General features: G+C 45.5%; 4 protein-coding genes across 4 annotated transcripts; all 4 read left to right on the top strand.

The window, feature by feature from the left end:
- Window positions 1-449: 449 nt before the first annotated feature.
- Window positions 450-1,190, top strand: LAJ45_11116 (uncharacterized protein; the record flags this gene model as incomplete). The annotated part of the gene is made up of 1 exon (XM_046120627.1): window positions 450-1,190. The coding sequence occupies one exon, from the start codon at window positions 450-452 to the stop codon at window positions 1,188-1,190; it is 741 nt and encodes a 246-aa protein (XP_045966214.1).
- A 2,721-nt stretch (window positions 1,191-3,911) lies between these two features.
- On the top strand, window positions 3,912-4,600 carry LAJ45_11115 (uncharacterized protein; the record flags this gene model as incomplete). Its single annotated transcript, XM_046120626.1, has 3 exons — window positions 3,912-4,040; window positions 4,092-4,301; window positions 4,370-4,600. The coding sequence occupies 3 exons, from the start codon at window positions 3,912-3,914 to the stop codon at window positions 4,598-4,600; spliced, it is 570 nt and encodes a 189-aa protein (XP_045966213.1).
- A 797-nt stretch (window positions 4,601-5,397) lies between these two features.
- On the top strand, window positions 5,398-5,887 carry LAJ45_11114 (uncharacterized protein; the record flags this gene model as incomplete). Its single annotated transcript, XM_046120625.1, has 2 exons — window positions 5,398-5,666; window positions 5,722-5,887. 2 exons carry the CDS (start codon window positions 5,398-5,400, stop codon window positions 5,885-5,887), a joined length of 435 nt encoding a protein of 144 aa, XP_045966212.1.
- Window positions 5,888-12,415: 6,528 nt separating this feature from the next.
- On the top strand, window positions 12,416-14,074 carry LAJ45_11113 (uncharacterized protein; the record flags this gene model as incomplete). Its single annotated transcript, XM_046120624.1, has 1 exon — window positions 12,416-14,074. The coding sequence occupies one exon, from the start codon at window positions 12,416-12,418 to the stop codon at window positions 14,072-14,074; it is 1,659 nt and encodes a 552-aa protein (XP_045966211.1).
- Between the last annotated feature and the right edge of the window lie 7,357 nt (window positions 14,075-21,431).

Genomic DNA, 21,431 nt, shown 5'->3' with positions numbered 1-21,431 from the left:
ACATATTGGGTTTCAAGTATTGCGAATATCATGATCCGAGATTGAAATCCGAATTACTGTTAGAAAACACACCCGGGCGGTAAGCTGGAGATCAGAATCCGAGTCGGTATAATAAAACAAAGCGGAATCGAGGAGTGGGATTCGCCCGATTCGGCCGCCAAGACCAGAGGGAGTTACCCTACCCAACAGCCCCCAACCACCACCCACGCCCCTGCCATCACGTCCACGACCCCCTGTACCCACATACCTGACGATGGGGGTGGACTCGGGGCGTCCTGTTCGACCCATAGCCACGGAATCGGGAATTGTAGGGCGACGGTTCTTGGCCAACCTCGAAATCCGGTCTGAGATTGCGCTACCAGATTATTCAAGCACACTCGTTGGAGCAATGTAGAGCTATATTGAATAAGCACAACCTCGGCCCGACTCTCCAAGTCGAATGGGCCATTATGCGCGAAGGCGAGGGACCTAGTCCATTCCTCGACTTAGATATCGATATCTTAACTGGAGAGACCCGCGTGGACTATAAACTCTTCAGAAAACCCTTCAATCACTTCATGCGCATACCATGGGAAAGCTCACATCCGATCATCGTAAAACGTGCCAGATTTCAAGGAGAGCTAACCCGGATAGCCACCTGCTCGTCTCGGAAGGAATTCTACAAAACGGCAGTAGCAGAGTACGTGGAACTACTCACCGCGCGTGGCTATCCTCGTCAAGTGTTACATTCTTGGACACAAAATGAAGTCGAAAAGAGATGGGGCCTCGCCAAAGATAAAAAAGAATCTGAACCACAAAGGCTCGCCCCGATAATCTTCAAGACGGAATACAATGACGTATGGAATGGAGTTGACATTAACAGTGTCAAGGCTACGATACTGGAGACATGGAATGAGCTGACAGCGACGGATACCACCGATCGCAAATTCGCAGAAGCCATCCGTGTTCAAAGGTTCATAATATCGTACAAGAGAACACGTAACCTCCAAGACGACGTGTCTATTCTTAACGCCAAACTTTCTCGAATGCACATAGATGACTTCAGAGAAATTGTTGATCGGGGTGCAAACGACCTCGCAGACCTATTCGTTGCTCAAAGCCGGGAGGACGATAGGTTAACTGATGAAGACGATATAATGTACCAACCTCTAGTACCCTTTCGCGAGGCGAACGACAGTGGAGCTGAATAAACGTCATGACCGTGAAAAGAGTTACACAACGAACAGGCTATGGCTGTTCTAATGAGTAACGAGATGCGGAGCCTAAACCGTTGGAACCCCTCACAGGGTAACAAGTAAAAATGGCACTGCGTAGGAGAGACTCGTAACCCCCGTTAGTGGGACGATGGATATCTCTAGGACATGATTAGTCACTCAGTTTTAACGTTATGTTAGAATCGGATGTTGACCAAATCCAATCCAATAGCCTTGAGCTACGGAAAGGAAGGCAACTAGATGCTCTGGACTACGGTGTTCGAAACACGGTCCCCTTCGGGGGGTTACTTAATAGTAGCACCAGGCTCGAAACCCTAACCTAACCCTAACCCTAGGCTAACCCTAATTGAGTAAGTGTACCCACACTATTCTATTTACGGGCAGTTTAGTAATACGCTATATTTGTAATGAGGTGTACTCCCACCCTTGCAAGCGGGAAAATAGAATGCCCGACTCCGACCCGGAGTCGGGGCAATACTATCCCGCGTCTTGGCGCGATCTTATGTATATAAGCGCACCATCGCTACTGCCCTGAAGAGCATCATCATACAGTGAAACAGTAACTGAGTACCCAAATACCTTTACTGTCGGCACTATCTTGCAGCTCTTTTCGAGATCTTTGTTCCTCATTTACCTAACCCTAACTAACCCTAAGTTCACCCCATCAGAAAGGAGTATAATAGCTACCGTACGGCGGGTCTGTCAGCGTCACTATCAATCCAATACCTGCCGTACTGTAGCTGAGAAGCGTCAATAGCATGTCAAATAGCTGCTGTACAGCGTGACTGACAAGGTTTGCACATACAAGATTTGACCCTAACCTGGCCCTAACCCGAAGTTGACCCTACCAGAAAGAGGTATAATTTCTGACTTGTTAGTTGAGTCGGTGCACAATTTGTTGCCTACCTTCCATCAATACAGGGTAATTTGGTCCACGATTTGGCACCAAGTAAATGTCAATTAAACCCCCATTCTACACCGATGTGTGACTCGATTTGGCAATTGATTTGATTCCTGCAGCGGTGTTCGTAAAGTTGTCTAAATCCAGTAGTGGATGCTAGGAGGAGGTGGTAATCAAGGTAGCAGGTAAGGTACCGGCAGCTGACGTATGAAGGGGGAATCTTCAGAGTATAATCTGTCAAATTTGATATCATTCACCACTGCCCAAGGAATCAGAACCAGGTTACAGTATATATGATATTTCAGATTACCCGAATAACCAAAGAATGATTGGTAATCTCAGAGATTATTCAACCATGGTAGGTGAAAATGACAAGGAGCATGTAGAGCCCAGATTAGTGGGATTAATGCACCGTTGACAGCTAATTATATATGACTCCATTGTTTTTTACTGATGTAGATTTGTTGGCGGTGAGGTGGTGGTGCAAGCTCGGGCTATGGATGTTTAGGCTGTGGAGGTGAGAGTTATACCTGAGAAAGTAGTGAAACCTTGCAAATTTGCTTTCAGTCGTGATGCAATGATTCCATACAGGTAGAATAAATGCCTCACGACGCTTGTTCTAGGAGGCAAAAGGAAAACAACCGTACGTCCCCTTTATATCAAAGGAGAAGTGGGTGAAGAGGACTGTACGGCACGTAGAATTGCATACTATAAGGGTGTCCGTGTTTTTGGGGATGGAGGGGGCTAACCTTAACCCTAAGTTCACCCCATCAGAAATGAGTATAATTACCATCATTTCGAACTGGATCTTTAGCTGGTAAGGTCGAACGTCGAAGTAGAAGTCATGTTGCGCCAATTGAACAGAAAGTCGAGCACTTGGACAGAAAGTCGAGCACTTGGACAGAAAGTCCTGCACCTCTTATTGGCTGATTCCTTGCAAGTCTTTGCCTAAAATAGATAGAACTTCTGTCCAACCTGTCCGACTTTCTGTTCAACTGGAACAGGTAAAACTCTCTAATGAGGAGACTGGGTGTGTCAAGTGGGTGCATGTAGGTACGTGGCACCCAGAACTGCAGATCGATATATGATTCCGCCCACGAAGGTGTGCATACATGTATGTACTATACTCTAGAGAAGTACATGCATGTAGATAATGTAGCAAGTAGATGGAGACGTACTACTTTGTTTTCAAACCAAATTTAAAGTGAAATTTGGCTAAACTAGAAGTGTAAAGGAAATTATATTAAAGTAGCAAAAGAACAACACACGGAACGGAAATTTTTTTTTAAAATAGCGACTCACTCATAAAGATATAAGACATAAAAAAGGCATATTCGGAATCAGCAGACCTAGGGCTATCTCACTATCCCAGAAAAATTCATAACCTTTGATTTCTACAAAACTTCACTATTTTTAACCGGGTTTGTGGCGGATAGTATGCCCAAAAATCCCGATTTTCGGGTTTTTCAACAACTCAACAACCAAGCCAGCTACAGAGAATCTGAAGGCATACCTGGAATCAGGGAGGTATTATCTTTCAGTTAAGCTAATTATTATTGATACTAGGGATAAAACTCACCCTTATCATCCCCTACCCTCTGGACCACTCCCCCCCATAGGAGGACATTACTGTTAGCGCATCATTGTCTTGGCACGCTTGGTGCCACCAGGAAGGTTACACAAAGACGATAAGAAAATAGCATTGTGAAGGAAAAAAGCATTGTTTAGAAAGGAGCAGGGACCAAACAAAAAGCAATCACCATAGTAACCAATAGAACAACCAAAACCAATCCAATATGCAACCACAACAGTTCGTATATGTCGTAACAGGGCTCGGAAAACAAGTACTACGACTAGTCGAAAATCACGAAAGCAAGGGCATTAGAATCCTGATGGACGACGAAGAAATCGGTAAGATAAGCACGGTATACCAAAGACAGTCAACAGGCCAGTACGACCCAGTATAACTCAAATAGATGAATGGAGACCTCCATACCCCGAAAGCGATCTGGGAACAGTATGAGGCAGAGGCGGCAACGATGCGACATATCCATGAATTCTCCAACTTCGAAGGCACACCAAAGCCGGAAGAAAACAAGCAGGTGGAAATTAAAGTAGAAGAAGAAAATGAGAAAATGATCGATGGAGAGGAGGGAGATAACGACTATCCAAAGGAGGTCAGGACAGTCAAAAAAGGGAAAGGAAAGGTGACTGAAAGCGACATCAAGCGGTCGAAGAATCAGAGATGGAATAGACGAAACTCGACTCATACGACAGGATTGAGATTGTGGTAGAAGCTATTCAAGAATATAGGGTCAGTATCATGAACGAGACGGCGTACGAAAATCCGGATATCGATATGGAAACTGCAAAGGACATGGTGGACGTCCCAGGAGACCAGGATGCAGCTATGATGTATAAGGCAGCAATGAATATTATGGAAGAAGTAGGGGGGAAAAAGAGAAAGAGGCACGAAGAAGATTAGAGCCACAGAGAAGAGTTTTGGGACGCGTGAATGAACCCGAGAAAGATTATACAACCAATAAAAAAACATATTATCGAAAAATTGGTTACGGGATTAAGCTCAAGTAAATGGGCTACGATAGGCAAGAAGGAAATTCGAGAAGGCCTGATGGCATTCAGACATGCACTAATACGCACCAGAGAAGAGTGAGGCCCAACAGGAACGAAACAGCTCATGCCTATTAGGATAAGCAGTCAGAGCTCGAGAAGGAGCAACCCAGCATTGGAAGAGCTCAAGAAAGAAAAGATGCCTGACTGGGCAATGGCAATGATCGATACCTTTAAAGGGCTACAAAAGAAAGTGGCTAGAGTAGAACGTGAAAAGCTAGCAGCAGTACGAGTAAATGAGCGAAAAGGGGCAAAGATCGAAGGACCCGCCAGGGAAAATAGGAGAGCAGACAACAATAGGAAGAATCAAGCCGAAAGGGCAACCGAGAATAAAAACGAGCACAGGAGTACTATTGACGAAGTGCACGGATGAGCTGCCAGTGGTGTAAATACCACCTCTATTGGCAAAAACAAATCCGAACTGAGCACACCCAAAAAGGACGAGGAAGATTGGAAGAAAATAAGGGAAGACTGCAGGAAAAGCAGGTAGAACGTATCGCAGAATAGATAGAGAAAGCGAGAAGGAAAGAGATCATTGTGGAGGTCAAAAAAAGTGACCCAAACGAAGCAAGCAGTGAACAGCAACCCCCAAAAACAGCAGAAGAGTTCACACAGGGGCTAGGACTGGATAAGGAACAGGCCGCCAAAACCATGAAAATCTCGGACGAAACCGGAACACCGAAAACCTTGAGATTGGTCTCCAAGAGCGAGGAAGCGGCGGAAAAGGCACTGCAAGAAAAGAAAGTGGATGCAGAATTGGGGAAAAAGCTTGGGATGAAAAGAAAGGAAGAAAACTGGGCAGGTATAGTTGTGTATGCGGTCGACACTCAGTGGGAAGGCAAATTCGAAGAACTTAAGAGCCACAGTGAAAAAGAGAATAACATCACGCTTACCAAAACCCCCCATTGGTTGTCTAAGGGGTATACAAGAAAAACAGGCAAGCTAAACATGGTGATCCATGTGGCGACAAGAAAGGCGAGCGAAGCAATACGAGGAATCAAACTGGCAGACAGATATACCTACAACACCAAAGATATCAAAGAGCACCACACAAGAGAATATATCACCAGAGGAGCGGCGAAGGAACTACAATACTCAACATGCTGCAAGTTTGGGCATTGTTGTACAATGTGCTGAGTGAAAAGGGAAATATATGGCATATGTGGGAAAGAAGGCCATCGGACGGATCAATATAAGTACGATGACGAAATATGCATTTTGAAAGATTGTTGTGAAAACCACAAACAGTTCTTGAAGTGTGCAAACTGCAAGGGACTCCATGGAGCCCGATCCAAGTGGTGCAGAGAACGGGAGAATTAGTTTATGATGTCGATAGGGATGGAGCCGGAGAAGAAGGCAAACAGAGGAGGCGAATCTAGCGCCGCAAAAGAGACCAAAAATATCATCAATGCCTAATTCCTTCATCATTATAAAGGACAACTGCAATGCGCCCACCAACGTAATGCAGAGGCTGATGGAAAGTGGTGGAAGGGCAAATATAACAGCAATACAAGAACCATATATAGGAAAGGCAAGAGCAAAAAGAATAATAGAAGGGGTAGTGGAATTAGGAAATGGGGAAATCACTGTTGGAAGCAGCAACCTAAATATAGTATACAGACCCGGAAAGGACGGAGAAAAAAGCTGAGTGATGTGGATGGTGAGAAAGGATAAAGTCATTAGATATGCAGTGAGAGATGACCTATAGAAGGATTGGGACACAAGTGTCATCGATATACTGACGAAAGACAACCAAACAGCACTTCGAATTATAAATATCTACAACCAGACACAGAGCAGCTGGGAAGGATGTTGTGTAAGAACAATACCTGCCAACATTTGCGAACGGCAGCTAACGATAATCCTGGGGGACTTCAATGCGAAAGGGAAGCTTTAGGATTCAGTATCGGAACCAGTCAGATAGGACGAAGTTTTAGATATGGTAGAAAACCACAGCTTCACGCTCCTCAATACACCAGATGTAACAACGTCGCAAAGAGGGAACTGAAAGTCCGTATTGGACCTGGCATGGGACAGCAACAGCATTCATCTCCTCACTAAGTGTCAAGTGGTGCAAATGGAGGATACTGGATCAGATCACGCGCTTATAAAATCACAAATCGGCAAAGCGAATCTGGAAGAGACATATAACCCCCTCAAAAGCCAGTATAACTTCAGAAAAGCAGACTGGAAAAGGCAATAGACACAGCCAGAGGACAACAGTTGAGATTGAAGGAGGAGTGGAAAAGGGCCCAAGATAATTACGATGCGGACGACATGTCAAAAGTTATAGAAATAATCATCCTAGCGGGAATCGAAGAAGGTGTCCCATAGACAAGGAGGGGCTGGAGAACAAGTAATGGTTCCACCACATGGTAAAAGAAAAAGGAAAAGAAATGGCGAAATGCCACAGATAGTGCAGGGCGGAAGAAACAGAAAGTGAGGAATCGGAAACAATAAAAGTTGAGTGGAAGTTGAAAAGAAATGATTATTTCCGGGAAATAAGAAAGAAAAAGAAAGAATGTTGGGATAAGTTCATTGGCGAGGCACATGCAACGACTTATGGGAAGTTTGGAGACTACTCTGTAAGAAACGATAAGCCAAAATGCCCACTATCGAGCACGAAAACTTAACTGCAGTTACATTCAAAGAAAAGGAAAAGATCTTTATACAACAGCTCTTTCCTAAAGCGCCAAAAGATACAGATATTGTCATAATTTCATCCCAATATGATGAACAACCCAAATATACTCTGACAGAGGAGGAAGTAGTGGCAGCGATCTGGAAACACGGAGCCTATAAAGCACCTGGCCCGGAGGGCATATGCTTTATCGCGCTGAAAGAACTCTGGTGAGAAGTTAAACATATGATAACGGAAGCATACCAATTAGCACTCAACCAAGGCTATCACCTGACCATATAGAAGAAAGCCATGGGTGCAATCATCCCCAAACCAGGAAAGACAGATTATTCGAAGGCCAAGGCACACAGACCAATTTTACTATTAAATACATTAGGAAAAGGATTGGATATCGCCCAAGCTTTCCCGAAATTAAACAAAGCAAAATTGTCAAACATCGTATACAAACAGGGAGGCGACAAGATATTGATGCGATGGGTATACAGCTTCATGAACGACAGAAGAGTCAACTTAAGATTTGACGGAGAGATGGGACAAGAGTATACAGTAGAAACAGGAATACCGCAAGGAAGTCCTGCATCACCGATCCTTTTCAACCTTTATATCGCCCCCCTTATCAAAGAAGTCAACAAATTAGTTGAACAGGAATTCAAAGGAAAAGCAAGCACACCCACCTTCATCGACGACTTTACAATTGCGGTTGCCGGCAAGGACTGGGGACAAACAATAGCGAGGGCAGAGAGGATGATATAAGTCACCTATAAATGGGCAGAAGATAATCACGTTAGATTCGAGGAGGACAAGATGGAGTGGATCAGGCTGTGAAAAGATAATGAAGAATAGGAAGAAATAGAAATACTAGGAGGAGGGGGGAAAGGCGAAAAACAGGAGCTAAAATGGTTAAGCGTCTAAATAGACAATAAGTTGACATTCAAGAACCATGTAAGGGAAAAAACGGCTAGGGCATTCAGAGCAGCACAGAGTGTGATAAGCTTAGGAAAAGGAACAAGAGAAATTGGGGTCGGAAATACGAGAAAGTTCTACATTGCATGTTCCAGGCAAATTGCGGAATATGGGGGAAAGGTGTGGTGGAAAGGACAAAAGTGTCTTGCGGCGAAAATCGATAAAGTCAATACACAAGCAATGAGAAGGATTGGAGGACACTTTAAATCAGCCTCCACAGCCGCGATAGAGGTGGAGAATGATATGATACCCACAGAACATAGATTCAACCATAAGGAACGAATGCAGGCAATAAAAGGACTAAAACGTTCACCAAACCACCCCACTTATAAGGCAGTCAAAAATGAGATCAGCGAACTCATTGAAGAAGAAGACACATGTTGGGCAGGGAGAAGAAGAGGGCAAGGAAGGAGGGGGGGAGCAAAAGGAGAAGTTAAAAACCTGGCAAAGATCGTAGGAAAGGACTGGAAGAAAATTGAGAGCTGGAAGAACTACCACGACAAGGAAAGAAAATGGGAAAAAAAGGCATGGGAAGAGATCGAGATAGATATCAGGCCGTATGATGAAAAAGAAATAGAGAAAAAGAGGCAGGAAGAAAGGAGAGAACAGGAAGGAGAGATCGTCATGTATAGTGATGGTAGTAAGACAAAAGAGGGTGTAGCAGTGGGGGTATGCAGAATAGGAAACGACGGAGGAGTATTGAGGAAGATTGGTTACAGACTGGGGAAAAAGATGGAGATTATGAATGCGGAAATGGTGGGGATCAAGAAAGCCATCGAAACCGGACTTAAAGAGTCAGCAAAGGAATGGAAGAAAACGATAACGATCAGATGCGAGAGCCAAGAGGCGATGAGATGAGTAAAACGCAAACACCAGGTGTCAGGAGTGATGATGGCCCACAAGATACGCTACTGGTACGATGCTGGAAAGACACAAAAGATCCGAGTGAGACTGGAATGGGTCAAAGGACACAGCAAAAGAAAAGGAAACCTGAAAGCAGACAAAGCAGCCAAAGAAGCCAATAACAAAGGAAGAATCGATAAAGAGTGGTTCGTTTGGTTTGCATTTCTAGAAAGAGAGTCCCGGGAGGATACAGGAAGGGAATGGGAGACAGAGTGGGAGACAAGAGCGAATAAGGAAAAGACGCTGCTCAAACCATCGCAACGAAATACTATACAGTTCGACGATACGGACCGAACCGACAGAGTCATTATCAGCCGCCTTAGAACAGGCAATATAACCATCAACAGATACCTAAAAAGAATAGGAAAGATCAAAAATGCCGAATGCGAATGCGGCAAAGGAGAGTAGAGTGTGGCCCACATATTCACTGAATGCGATGCGACAGCCGAAACCCGCAAAACCTTCAAAGAACATAACATGGTCTTCAAACTTCTTTGGAAGGCAAGCGGCATTGAAGCAGCCACAAAAATCTGGAAACAATTTGCGAGATGGAGATGTGAGAGAAACGGACAAGACGAAAATGCAGAAGAGGAGAGAAGGGAACTAGGGTACGGATGGTGGATGCTGAAAGATTCGGGAAACGAGGAATAAGATAAAAGAGGGTTCTAGAGTTTTATTTCCTGGAGGCGGAGGAGAAGGGGCAGTTTAGGAGTATTGCCATAACTGTAAAGTTGCATGCAATTAACGAATTAAACAAAAAAAAAAAAAAAAAAAGGGAACCATCATGCCGCTATTCCCCTTACCCTATTAACCTTCACTGAAACTAGAGTCTCCCAGGACTCCTACTGTAGACTAACTTGTCAGCCTCTACTACCACCTCTTGAACCTTGCGGAATACTCGCTACTCACCCCCTCGATACAATCACAATGAGCTGGCAGTGTGGTTTATGAAGCGCATGAAGGCGAGGAAGCCGAGTTGCCTCCCTATGAGGACATTTGCCTTTCGTTGCCTCGAGCCATGTACACCTACGCCTCGAGCCATCTCGATGCTGTTCGAGGTAGGTGATCTTGGAAGTGGATTCTCAACCGCTCTGATCTGGTTCGATCGACTGGGATCTAGAGTACACGAGTATCTCTGTTCTGACAGCTTGAAGAGTAGATGTATGTATTGGGTTGACTCGAGTCGATGAATCGAGGCCCTTCGGCCTTATCGAAGAGTATATCCCGCATCAGCTCGAGGTATTTGCTTCGGGGTGAGGCACGGAGTGCTTCGCCATTGTGGACCATACTATGAGCTATTATAGGCGACGGTTATCTCTCTCTCAATATAGTGAGGTGATCATAATGTTGGATGTCCTTTCCCGATAACATATTGAGCGCTCTCAACTGCTTGATCCCGGGCTGCATTATATTGACCGACCCCAAGAACCGGGATCAAATCGCTTAGCCTTTAAAGCTTTGCTTGTTCGCGAGGGGGGAAGATACCGGGAGCTGTACTAAACACCTAACAAAATCTCCAGAGATATATACAAGGAAAATTATGAAAGAAAAAAAAACATCTTATAATACGAGCCGTCGAGAATACGGTGAAATCGATGATAAGTGGCAGGGCCGAATATGCTGTATTCAGTTATTTTCTTTTTTTGAAAAAACCAGTAATGAATGTTTCATTTCTGAATGTTTCTAACATTTTCCTTCGAATCTGTGGCCCGGGGCGTATAGTAGTCGAAACCAGTCAGATGACATAGGGCATCACCAGATCATTGGTTATCACTCATGCGCTGAATTGCTAACGAACCTGAGTTGATTGATTGATAACTCATTAATTGTGTGTAGCTTGGAAGTTATGACAACATTTGACATACAAATTATGATAATGAAAATTAAAATGGATAGCATTCTCTTCCGCTGGGGCCAACATATTATCTGCTGATCGATCCTACATTCCTGTCTGCTTCTCTTTCCATTCAGCTTATCTTGCGATGTCCTTTCTATGACTCCAAGCATCTCAGCCCCTCTGAAATTATCGGACAATTTCCAGGAGCCAAATCGTAAACCGATTGCTGACTGGCCGGCGAGGCATACTGCAATTTGACTGCCCCCGGTGACTGTTGAAAGCTGAAGCTACCAACTCTTGGAGCTCTGAGACATGCTGACCAACCTACGACATACACGGCTATATGGTGTTTTGCGGGCACACGGTGCTATACATTATCTCCCAATATGCAATCGCCACTACAGTAAATCAGCCAATTTTGTTTCCCCACGAAGTGAGTGTATAACGGACTGAGCAGAGAGGACCATTATATGAGGTCACGACTATATAGTTCGTCGGGTACGCCTTGAGGAGATTCTACTCTACATTACGAGTAACTACATGCTTCTATGCATAGTGCAGATATTAACCCCGAGCTCCCCTGAAATCTAGCCTAGAGGCACATAACGCCACTGGCTGTGTTTATAAATAGTACTTTCAGCATGGCTAATCTACTTGTTCTGAGTGGTGCAGACTGGCTTACTCGAGTTAGAGAAGGGTTAGGTTTTCGCCATACTAGAAGCGGGGTACAGCTACATAGGACAACTCATGCTCGTTGAGCCTTTTCTCATAAAATATCTCACGCATCGCCCACCCCAGATCACCTCCTTCCCAAAGCAACGGCACGCACAACTGCTATTATTCCCGGCTTACTTCAGACTTCAAGTTTGTAATCAATCCATCCGCCTTATATGGAGGTCTACTATTTCCACATGTAGCCAAGAGAGTTATACAACGAAATAAGCTAATCCCCGATGGTGTAAGCAGCTCAGGCTTTAGGGGAGGCAGGTTCTTTAGTCGGATTCGAACAAACATACAGCGTTACATCTTGTTAATACCACCAATTGGGCTGGTATAAGTCAAGTACATACATGTAGGTATATTGAACTACATACCTTTTACATCAATAACTCCCCTTGAATTCGCAGCGCGCAAATGCTTACCCCACTTAGATCAGTCCTTTATCCCAACATGCATATACAACGCCCCCGCTTCGAGTTAGTACTTCATTCACCATCATTCTAGCGGTTGCCCAAGCCACACTCTCACTCCCCGCCCATGCGGCCCATTCTCCACCATTGAAAAGGGAACCACCATACCGAGCCGAGCCGCAAGGTCGGGGGACAATGGGTCTTATTCTAAGTTGTTTGATTACCCTCACCCTTTGCGTCTGGACAGCTATCCATCTAAACATCAACGTCGACCCTTCCCCCGGCAAGAAACTACGTCGGAAAGCACTTTGGCTGTTTATCGGGCTTTTTGCCCCTGAACTAGTCCTTTGGGCAGCTTTTGAACAATGGCGAAATGCGCGCGCGATTTTACGGTTTCTGAAGAATGAAAGCATGGCCGCTACAGATGAGGAGAATGGCCAGTGCCTCGAGTTCAAGAAAGATTCTGTTGAGGAAGACTTTGGCCTCGAAAGTGCATTTTTCGCGGTGATGGGAGGATATACGTTGGGTCCTTGGAAAACCTCTCGCGGCGGTCTTCTCACTCTAACGCCTAAAGGATTGATATATCTTCTCTCCGAAGGAATGATAATCCCATCTGACCTGGCGAAACTCAAAGGGGACATCTTGGACAAAGGAAAAGCTGATTTCCTGTCGAAATTCGTGGTTTGCGCTCAGGCTCTGTGGATGGTGGTCCAGTGTATCTTCCGGAAGTGTGTTGGGCTGCCCACCACTTTCATCGAGCTGAACGTTGTAATACACGTTATCTGCACAGTTGCCATGTACGGATTCTGGTGGGAGAAACCTCTTGACGTTGGTCAGCCATTAACCCTTCGTGCGGTTGACCGAGGGTTTTGTGCTCTCGCGTATGCCAGTTCCCATCAATACCTAAAGATACGCCTCTCCGAAAGGTCCCCCGGCCCGGAGCTTGTTCCCATGGCCGCTCACGAGCAGTCAGATGGTCTCCCCTCGTCATCACGCGTGGTTGGTCCCCCCTGCTCAAAGATCCCGAATAATAATACGGATTTGTCAGTCACTGGTTCGCCCTACTCGTTGGAGAAAGACATCGACACAGTCCTCAACAAAATAATCAGGAGGGAGAGGAAGGCTGACGGGCAAGTGATGATCTTTCGGGGCCAATACCTCGTACATAGCGAGAAGGGATTTCGCTTGACAATTGAAGGAAGAGAGATGTTCCATGTGAATAATACAGAGTTGGAGATCTTTGCTGCGGCTGCTGATGCACTACGTACACCAAATTTTCAACACCTCGGCGTCCGCGATTTTTCCTCTCATAGTTATCCTCTTGGCATCAAGATTGGTGAGGGTACGCTGTTCGTTGAGGAAAGTAACAATCTAGAAGTCAGAGGCAGCGTAGCTCAGGCCAAGTCCGGCCTGGCCCACCCGATCATGATATTGGGCTATCTTAGTTCGTCCCACGGCGCCTCCCACGCCAGTGTCTGGAACGGTTCCTTCCCCTCGCAAGCCGAGTTGTGGCTTTGGCGTCTTTCATGCATATTTGTTGGAGTTGTTGCCCCGATCTGCGCAATCCAGCAAAGTCTTTTGGAATATTACAAGACTCACAACTCACGACTGAACGTTGGTGGGAAATGGCTTGTTCGGTTTAACAAATGGACGGACGATATAGACCAGCATTGGCTGGGAAGTTTGTTTTTGCTCTTCTTCTACAGCTTCAACCTTTTATTTATAGCAGGATTGAGCATTGGGTATGTCATGGCAAGGTTATACTTCGTTATCGAATCCTTCGTCAGTGTGCGATGCCTTCCTTTGGGGGCATACGAGACACATAGGTGGGAGAAACTTTGGCCCCATCTTTGATTTCAGCTTTTAGGTGTGTAAACGGTGAAATAATCCAACAACGATTATTTTCAACCGCAACTCAAGAGGCTTCACTTATATCATTTTCGGTATTTCTTGTATCATGGCCTTCAGTGTTATGAGTTCAGTGATATATAGTGGTCCATTTTATCAAAGATAGTTTGTATTTTGTGAAATAGGGTATCGTTCTCTGAAATACCCTCGACTAGTCAGAAAATCCCCCCATTGCCTATACAACGTTTTAGCAATGATGAGTGGCACCCATCTGTGAGAAGATTTATTGGTAATTAACATTCAAAGTTCAAATTTAACCTCTCAGCGAGCTAGCCCCATCAATAAAGACACTAAATGGTTAACTGTCATAGACGATCACTCGAGACCCCTTAGATTCCACACAGAATGGATAAACATATCTCTAGTGTTCTTTCAATATGATTCGGGTTGCCATCCAAGGAGCTAACTCTACCAACTATTAAAATGAATCAAAAAATGCATCTTATACTCACGTAAAACTTTGGTGTGAAATGGATCATCGGAAATGTGTTTATTAAGTGAACTGTCTTTACCAAGGAAATGAATCTTTTTACTATGGGGAAATGAATCCGGAAATGAATCTTAAGTCTCATATGTTACTTTAATAAACACATCACCACTAATCGAAGACTTATATATACATTATATAAACGATACAAATAAAAAAAATAAAAAAGACTTATTCAGGGATTGAACCTAGAGAACAGCGATTACACAGTCCATATCCTATCGCCTACGCCATTGATTGATATATTAAACTCTATACGTTCCCCATAAACCGTGTCTATTGTAGAAAAGTCACAGAAAACGCATAAGAAAAGGCATCGGAAAAGGCATCAGAAAAGGCATCAAAAAGGGAATAAGAAAAGGCATCAGGAAACTTAAAACACATTTTGGGATGATGACGCATCCTTGTCCAGAATAGGTAGTACATAAGGGGAGTTGGATCAAGAAAAGTGATTTTCGGCTTTGGAAATGAATGTTTTATGCCTTTTCCACAAGCGTCCCAAAATTCGCTTGGTGGGAAACGAATCAAACGATTCATTTCCATGGCTGGTAGAGTAAGCTTTGTAATTTTATAACAATAATGTTGTTTATACTCTATAACTATCACTATTTTTCGCCTATTTTATTATCATGATCACTACTATCATGCGTCTCGTTAAACCGGCAACGACTTTCAACAACGAACATTTGAAGATCTTGGTTAAAGCTGCATAGACTGTACCTTAAACTGTGAGCCCAAATGGTAATTAGAGAAAACTAAAACAAAGCGCAAACTGTGAACCCTTGAACGCAATGTTTCTGTGCAAGTCTGTGTTACAACATGCAATACAAACAAAAACAATGGGTGAAACCCTGTACTTGTACTGTAGATTGAGTGCTCCGCCATAAGTGAAAGGTTGCATGCGAGTATGAATTAAACAAAAAAAAAGAAAAAAGAAAGGAAAAAAAAAGAAGAAAAAACAATGTAATGGTTTCCCTTGTTATTGCGCTTATATGTGTGCCCTACATGACGATTTTCAAACAGCTTTGGGTTCCACAAATTACAATTCGGGCTGGCGGTTTAAAAGATCATGATAGGTTGGGAACATTTGGTATGAGGGACGGTGAAGTGTAGAGATATGGAGTTCTTTTGTATGAACGCAGTAACGTCGAGTGTGTACTCCTCCAGATACGAACGTGCTTCATTCTGGAACGCAATCCAATACCGGAGTGTCCGCGAATTGGGGTCAATAGAAGCTTCCCATTCAACACTAGTATATCAGTCATTCCTTTGAGATACCTTTAATATTAGGCCAGAGCTCAGTCTGTGAATCGATATAATGACCGACATGAGAGGTGATTGATTATCGCGAGCACTGCATAATTTAATAGATTACGCCTCGATATTTTATAAAAAGCCCTCCCCAAGCGGTTCTAAGCTGGTCGGCATATTTACCAATCTTCGGATCGCGGGATGGATGCTCTTGACTATCTATGGATTGGCTATAGATATTGGAGACCTACACGCATGCATTTATGTTTCCAGAATCATAAACACTACCATTAACAGGGCTTAGTACCTCTGTCCGGTATAATAATGCGTTCCTCAACGGACACTAAAATAATACCTTATTCATGGATATAGTATCTCATCTACGATCATTCTCGAATGGGGTGTGTTCATACCTGAGAGAGTAAAAGTGTGATATATAGAAGAAATCATCGGGGCCCAGAAAACCTTGACCTATATTATGTTCCATGTGAGATAATCACTAACACTTTCACAAGGTTTCGCATAAGGCTGCTTTTACTATCCAGATTGAAGTACATACATAGTTTGGCTCCCAGACTCGCAACAGTCTATAATAGTGGTGGCCATTGATGGCTTAGCACAATGACGACACAGTATTTGGCCTTTTCCATAACTCCACTAATCCCTGAAGTAAACTTCAGGGCATTACTCATTATGAGCGAGAGGACTCGCACTGAAACTCAAGCTCCATCATCCTCCTCCGACCTCGATCCGCCCTCACTCTCCCACGGCTATCTCCTACATTCCAGCTTTTGTTGATGTTGAGATTAGGAGTCAGGCACGCAACAGCTAAGTACATGCTCTAACTAAGTAAGTACCTGCTCTCCTCTAACTACCCGCTACCCTCCGCGAAGTCATCTCTGGTAGGTGACCAGTGGCTTTTCTCAGCACCAGCCACATCCCTCCTCTCCAGGTCCACTGTGGCGCCTCCGAGCACCCCTGTCGCTCTCCGGATTAATCTCGAAGAGCCAATCGGGTTCCTCGCAGCTCCCGGAGTGGTATGATCATCGCGGCGCTGTCCGACGGTACGTCAGGCGGATAACGATCTGTCCGTAGATATGCATACACAACGTGTTTCGCCTCTTGGAAGCTTACTACCCAGCTGTCCAGCAGACATAGGGCGCCCCACGTTTGTGTCATCTCTAGGAGTACGCTGTCGGGAGACTATGACGGGTAGCTGCGAAAATCTCAAGATTTTTGACACGTTTTGCTACTAAACCTGGCTTACATTCCGCACATTTCGAGATCAGATAGGCTGAATATACTCATCGGTACGCACAAGCGGGGGAGATTATCCACAATGGCCATCATTATAACGACTTTTTTCAGCAACCCGCATACATAACTCTAACTACCCCGCATACTAGCTTATCAAGATGAAAGGGTTTGGGTTGTCCCCGAGATGTTTGAGCCCAACGTTGTAAACCAATAGCAGTTTTATCCGCCGTTGACACCCCCCAGCTTTGCATTCAATATATACCTCTCCACTCTCTCGTGAATCCCGTGTACCCTATTTAGAAATATCTATCAAGACTTTCTATCATTCTGGCGGCCAAGCTGGGCGCACGAATCATGTGGAGCATATCTCGGGGAAACTTTAAAGGGCCGGCTTGAATTCACGGCAATACCTCTGCGGATTGCACCGATGATGGCACGCAAATGCTAAAGTATGCCTCAAATATCTGTTCTCAAAATCCATATCCCGGGTGGACGTTCCCTATATTCGTCATCATGAATACCCACGCAACTCTTTTCCCAGACTCTAGAGATACCAGAACAAACATTTTGCATCATATATCGAGATAGCACTACCGTTACCCCATTGAATTCCCTAGAACGTACCTCAAGTCTTTGGTATGACAAACTCATTACACCGCCACCAGTGAAAACATGACCACCGGTGTCGCAAAACATCAGACCAAGCGGTATATACACAGAGCGTCACCGGTGTCAAAATCTCACAAACAGCTCTTTGGGACTTAATTTGGCATAAATAGCTTTTCACCAATTATGAATGGCATATCGCCAACGGTTAGAATCTCATTCGCACTGTGTTTTTTTTTTTTTTTTTTTTCGTTTAATTCATTAATTGCATCATTCGCGCTGTGTGAACACAGCACCAGATCCGAAGACAGAACGTGACAACCGGCGTACACGGCGATGAGCACAATCAAGACCACCTCTATCCCGCATCGCAGGACTAACCAAGAAAAGACCCGGTAGGGGGCAGTATCAACCAAGGAAAACCACAGATCTAGCTATCACACACTCTGCAAAAACGGGTGATCCTAAATGGACTAAGCTAAAAACAGGGATTCTCCATATCAAACGGCTACAATATTATCAACCTCCCTGCCGGTGATGAGTTTTTTCAACTTCCAGCTCCCGATAATATGGCATATAGCTCATTCCTTTGCAACCCCAAATTCACTCTTCCGTTGATGCAAATTCAGGCTCGTTCCACTGGATTACTTCTGATACTGTTTCATCCATGTCTGTATATATTCTATGTAATTGCCATAAAAATAAAATAGTCCTCAACTGAAGAGCGCGCCACCTCACCACCAGTAACCAACCAACCAAAGAGCTGCACAGCCCCAGAAATACCCATCAGCACAGCATCTCTAACACCGTGCCCATAACCCCAAGGCCCAAGCCAGAAATCCATCCCACATTCCGCAACCCGCAAACGAGTGATACTCCATGACGCACATCCGCACATCAATCATAATCATAACAATATACCTCAGAATTTCAATGCCTCCCTCTTATCAGGCCTACATGGGTCATCAGAACCATTTCCGGAAGCACGCAGTCTATTTCGGCATGCAATAACCAGTGCCGCACTGCACCGCAGCGTGGTGATAGTGGGGGGTATTATGATAATGACAGACGTATTCCATAGCTGTTATAAAACACGGCCACCTATAGGCTATAGCAATCACCAATGCTGTACATATTCTACAAACGGCATCATCTCGTCTGCTCACGTCCCCGTATCGGGATGGTCAGTGTTCGGCTACCCATGTGAAAAGGGGCGGCGGTGTTCCTTTCTCCTGGCGAGAGATGACGGAATTAATGACTGTAGCTAGCTCTGGAGATTGTTTGTCAGTGTCGAGCACTAGCAATATCGCTTATCTATGCATGAATATATTAAGCTCTCTATTTTGAGGTGCGGTCTTTGGCCGGTTGATTGCACGTGCAGCCGTGCTTAACCGTTTCTTTGCATGGAAGGGGGGAGGGAGGAGGTGAGGGATGGAGTGGGAGGGAGGATGGGAGATCAAGGAACGGAGACAGCTCTAGACCATCCAAACAGGACCCGTGGCTGCGTCCCTGAATTAGTGCATGTGTGTGTGTGTGTGTCCCTTTGTGTCAGCAGCCAAACCTTCTTTCAACCACAACCCGATAAATCTATCACCGGCCAACTCTCCCCCGAACCATCCTCCCTCCTCCTCCTCCTCCTCCTCCTCCTCCTCCTCCCTCCACCTGCCCTCCACAGCATCAAGTATTGCAAGAGATAATCCCCAGCGGCTATTGCACCATCCACCCCACAACCCTGATTGGCCCACAGCCAGAAGAACCAAGAACTTCCCAATTTCAGTGATAGACACTAGAATAAACACCCCAAAACATGATGATGACCCTGTAGATTTCCAAACCGTCGATAACAGCGCCCACTCACTTTCCCCATTCGCAGCCAATGCTCCGGTCTCAGCTTGCATCCCACCCAAACTAGACAGTGGGAGGTAGATACATGCATCTATCTACTCTCGCAAACCGCCACATCCCCACCCAGAACCCGCCAGCTTGAAACTCAGCACCCGACCAGATCAGACGAACCTCTCCAGCACGGCGCACATACCGAAAGTAGAATGTCGTCAACACAGCTAGGTACAGGGCTATAAACAAAGCACCGATAAGGTGCCACAGGAGAAGACCCACAGGACCGGTTACTTAGCATCTACCAAAAAACCTTGATTTTCTCGCTATAATTATAATCTCCTAGGGCGAGTTTAAATCGACCGCGCCAGATCGCTGACCGTAACGGCCAGCGCCGAGTCCCGCGGACAAGTGTGCGATCCGGGTTCATGATCTACAGGCACGCTCTCCCCTGCCACTGCTTATGTTGTGGGTTAGGGTTCGTGATCTGAGACGGAGATTATTGGGAAAAAGAAATATGTAATATTGCATATGTCCATATCGCACAGCGCATATACTAATCATCGCGGCGACGACACGACCACACATGCCCGACGTCCATCTATCTGCTCCACCTGAGCAGAGTAAACTTCCCTTCGTAGGTTCGCTTCTTCCCTACCCGGGCATGGCTATCAGTCAGCGCATCCACTCCATCTAGCATCGATCTTACGGTGCTACTATTCGCTAAAGTTTAAGAAAACGACCTACTCGATTAGCGATGCGGCACTCGACCCTGTTCCCTGAGCAGCGCCTGGAACGATTGCGCTTGTCACAAGAGACAGTGATGACAGAATAGTAATCCTAGCCATCAGCATTTTGTCTCGTGGCCGACAGCCGGGTGCAGAGAACACCGTTCGTCACTAGACGACAGACTTGTTCGTTCAAGGAGGTTCCTGCCTAGCAATGGCAAACCGAGGCAGACAGGTTCCCTTTTCTCCCGAGCGCGTCCGAAAGCAATGAAAACCCCCGAGAGGCTGACAGCCAGACATGCGCACGTAAAGAACGTCCATCCGACTCCCGAGACACGCCCATAACGTCATCGGCAGCACCCGGGAGCGCGCTCGAGTGGCTGTCTGCCGGGCCAGTGCTTCCCTATATGACCCTGCGCATATGGGATGGATGGGATTGACCTTCCTCAGTTCTTCTACCCCGCAATCAGGAAAAAGAAGGTGCCCGACCGTTGGCGCGTACATACCTCAGGACCGCATTATCAGGAGCGCCATCTCATCTGGGGGCGTGGGGTGCTGATAAGGTTTCTCGACTGGTGGGTGTGGTGCACCTTCTCTTTATAGCAGCTTCTATCCTCCTGCGCTGCTCGTGAATCGGATCTTCGATCGTGCAGAAACGCCGTGAAACAGTGAGGGGAAACGGAAGCCTCTTCGAAAGCCACACCGCCCCCGATATGTGATTGTGGTGGGTGCAGCAGGGATGCCCGTGGGAGTTGACAACCGACCGCATATGCCAAAAGCTTGCCTCTTTCCAAAACGACGATAGCGTTTGGGGGGGCGCCGCTGTAATTGGGCCACACGATACACCAATTCCATGTCCTATTGGCCCTGGTAAAGCCAAAATGCCTGTCGCGAGTTTCCCCTGAAACTACGTTTAATGCGGGTAGACTTGTGGCAGAGGCAATTTCAAAGTCTTGGTTAGCGCAGTGGCTTGACTGGAAACGTACTACTTCAACTGTTTTCTACAGAACAGTGTCAGTGATCACCGCGACTGCTGGGATTGCATCGCGAATTTGGAAACTTTCCCGAACAGAGAGTCTATGCAGAGTGGCTAGAGCTCTACCCCATCTCCCCGCTCCCTCTGCTTTCCCAGACGGAC

This window comes from Morchella importuna (genome assembly GCF_003444635.1).
Source record: "Morchella importuna strain M04M26 chromosome Unknown Morimp01GS056, whole genome shotgun sequence".
Lineage (NCBI taxonomy): Eukaryota > Fungi > Ascomycota > Pezizomycetes > Pezizales > Morchellaceae > Morchella > Morchella importuna.
This window is presented reverse-complemented; position numbering and strand designations above follow the sequence as displayed.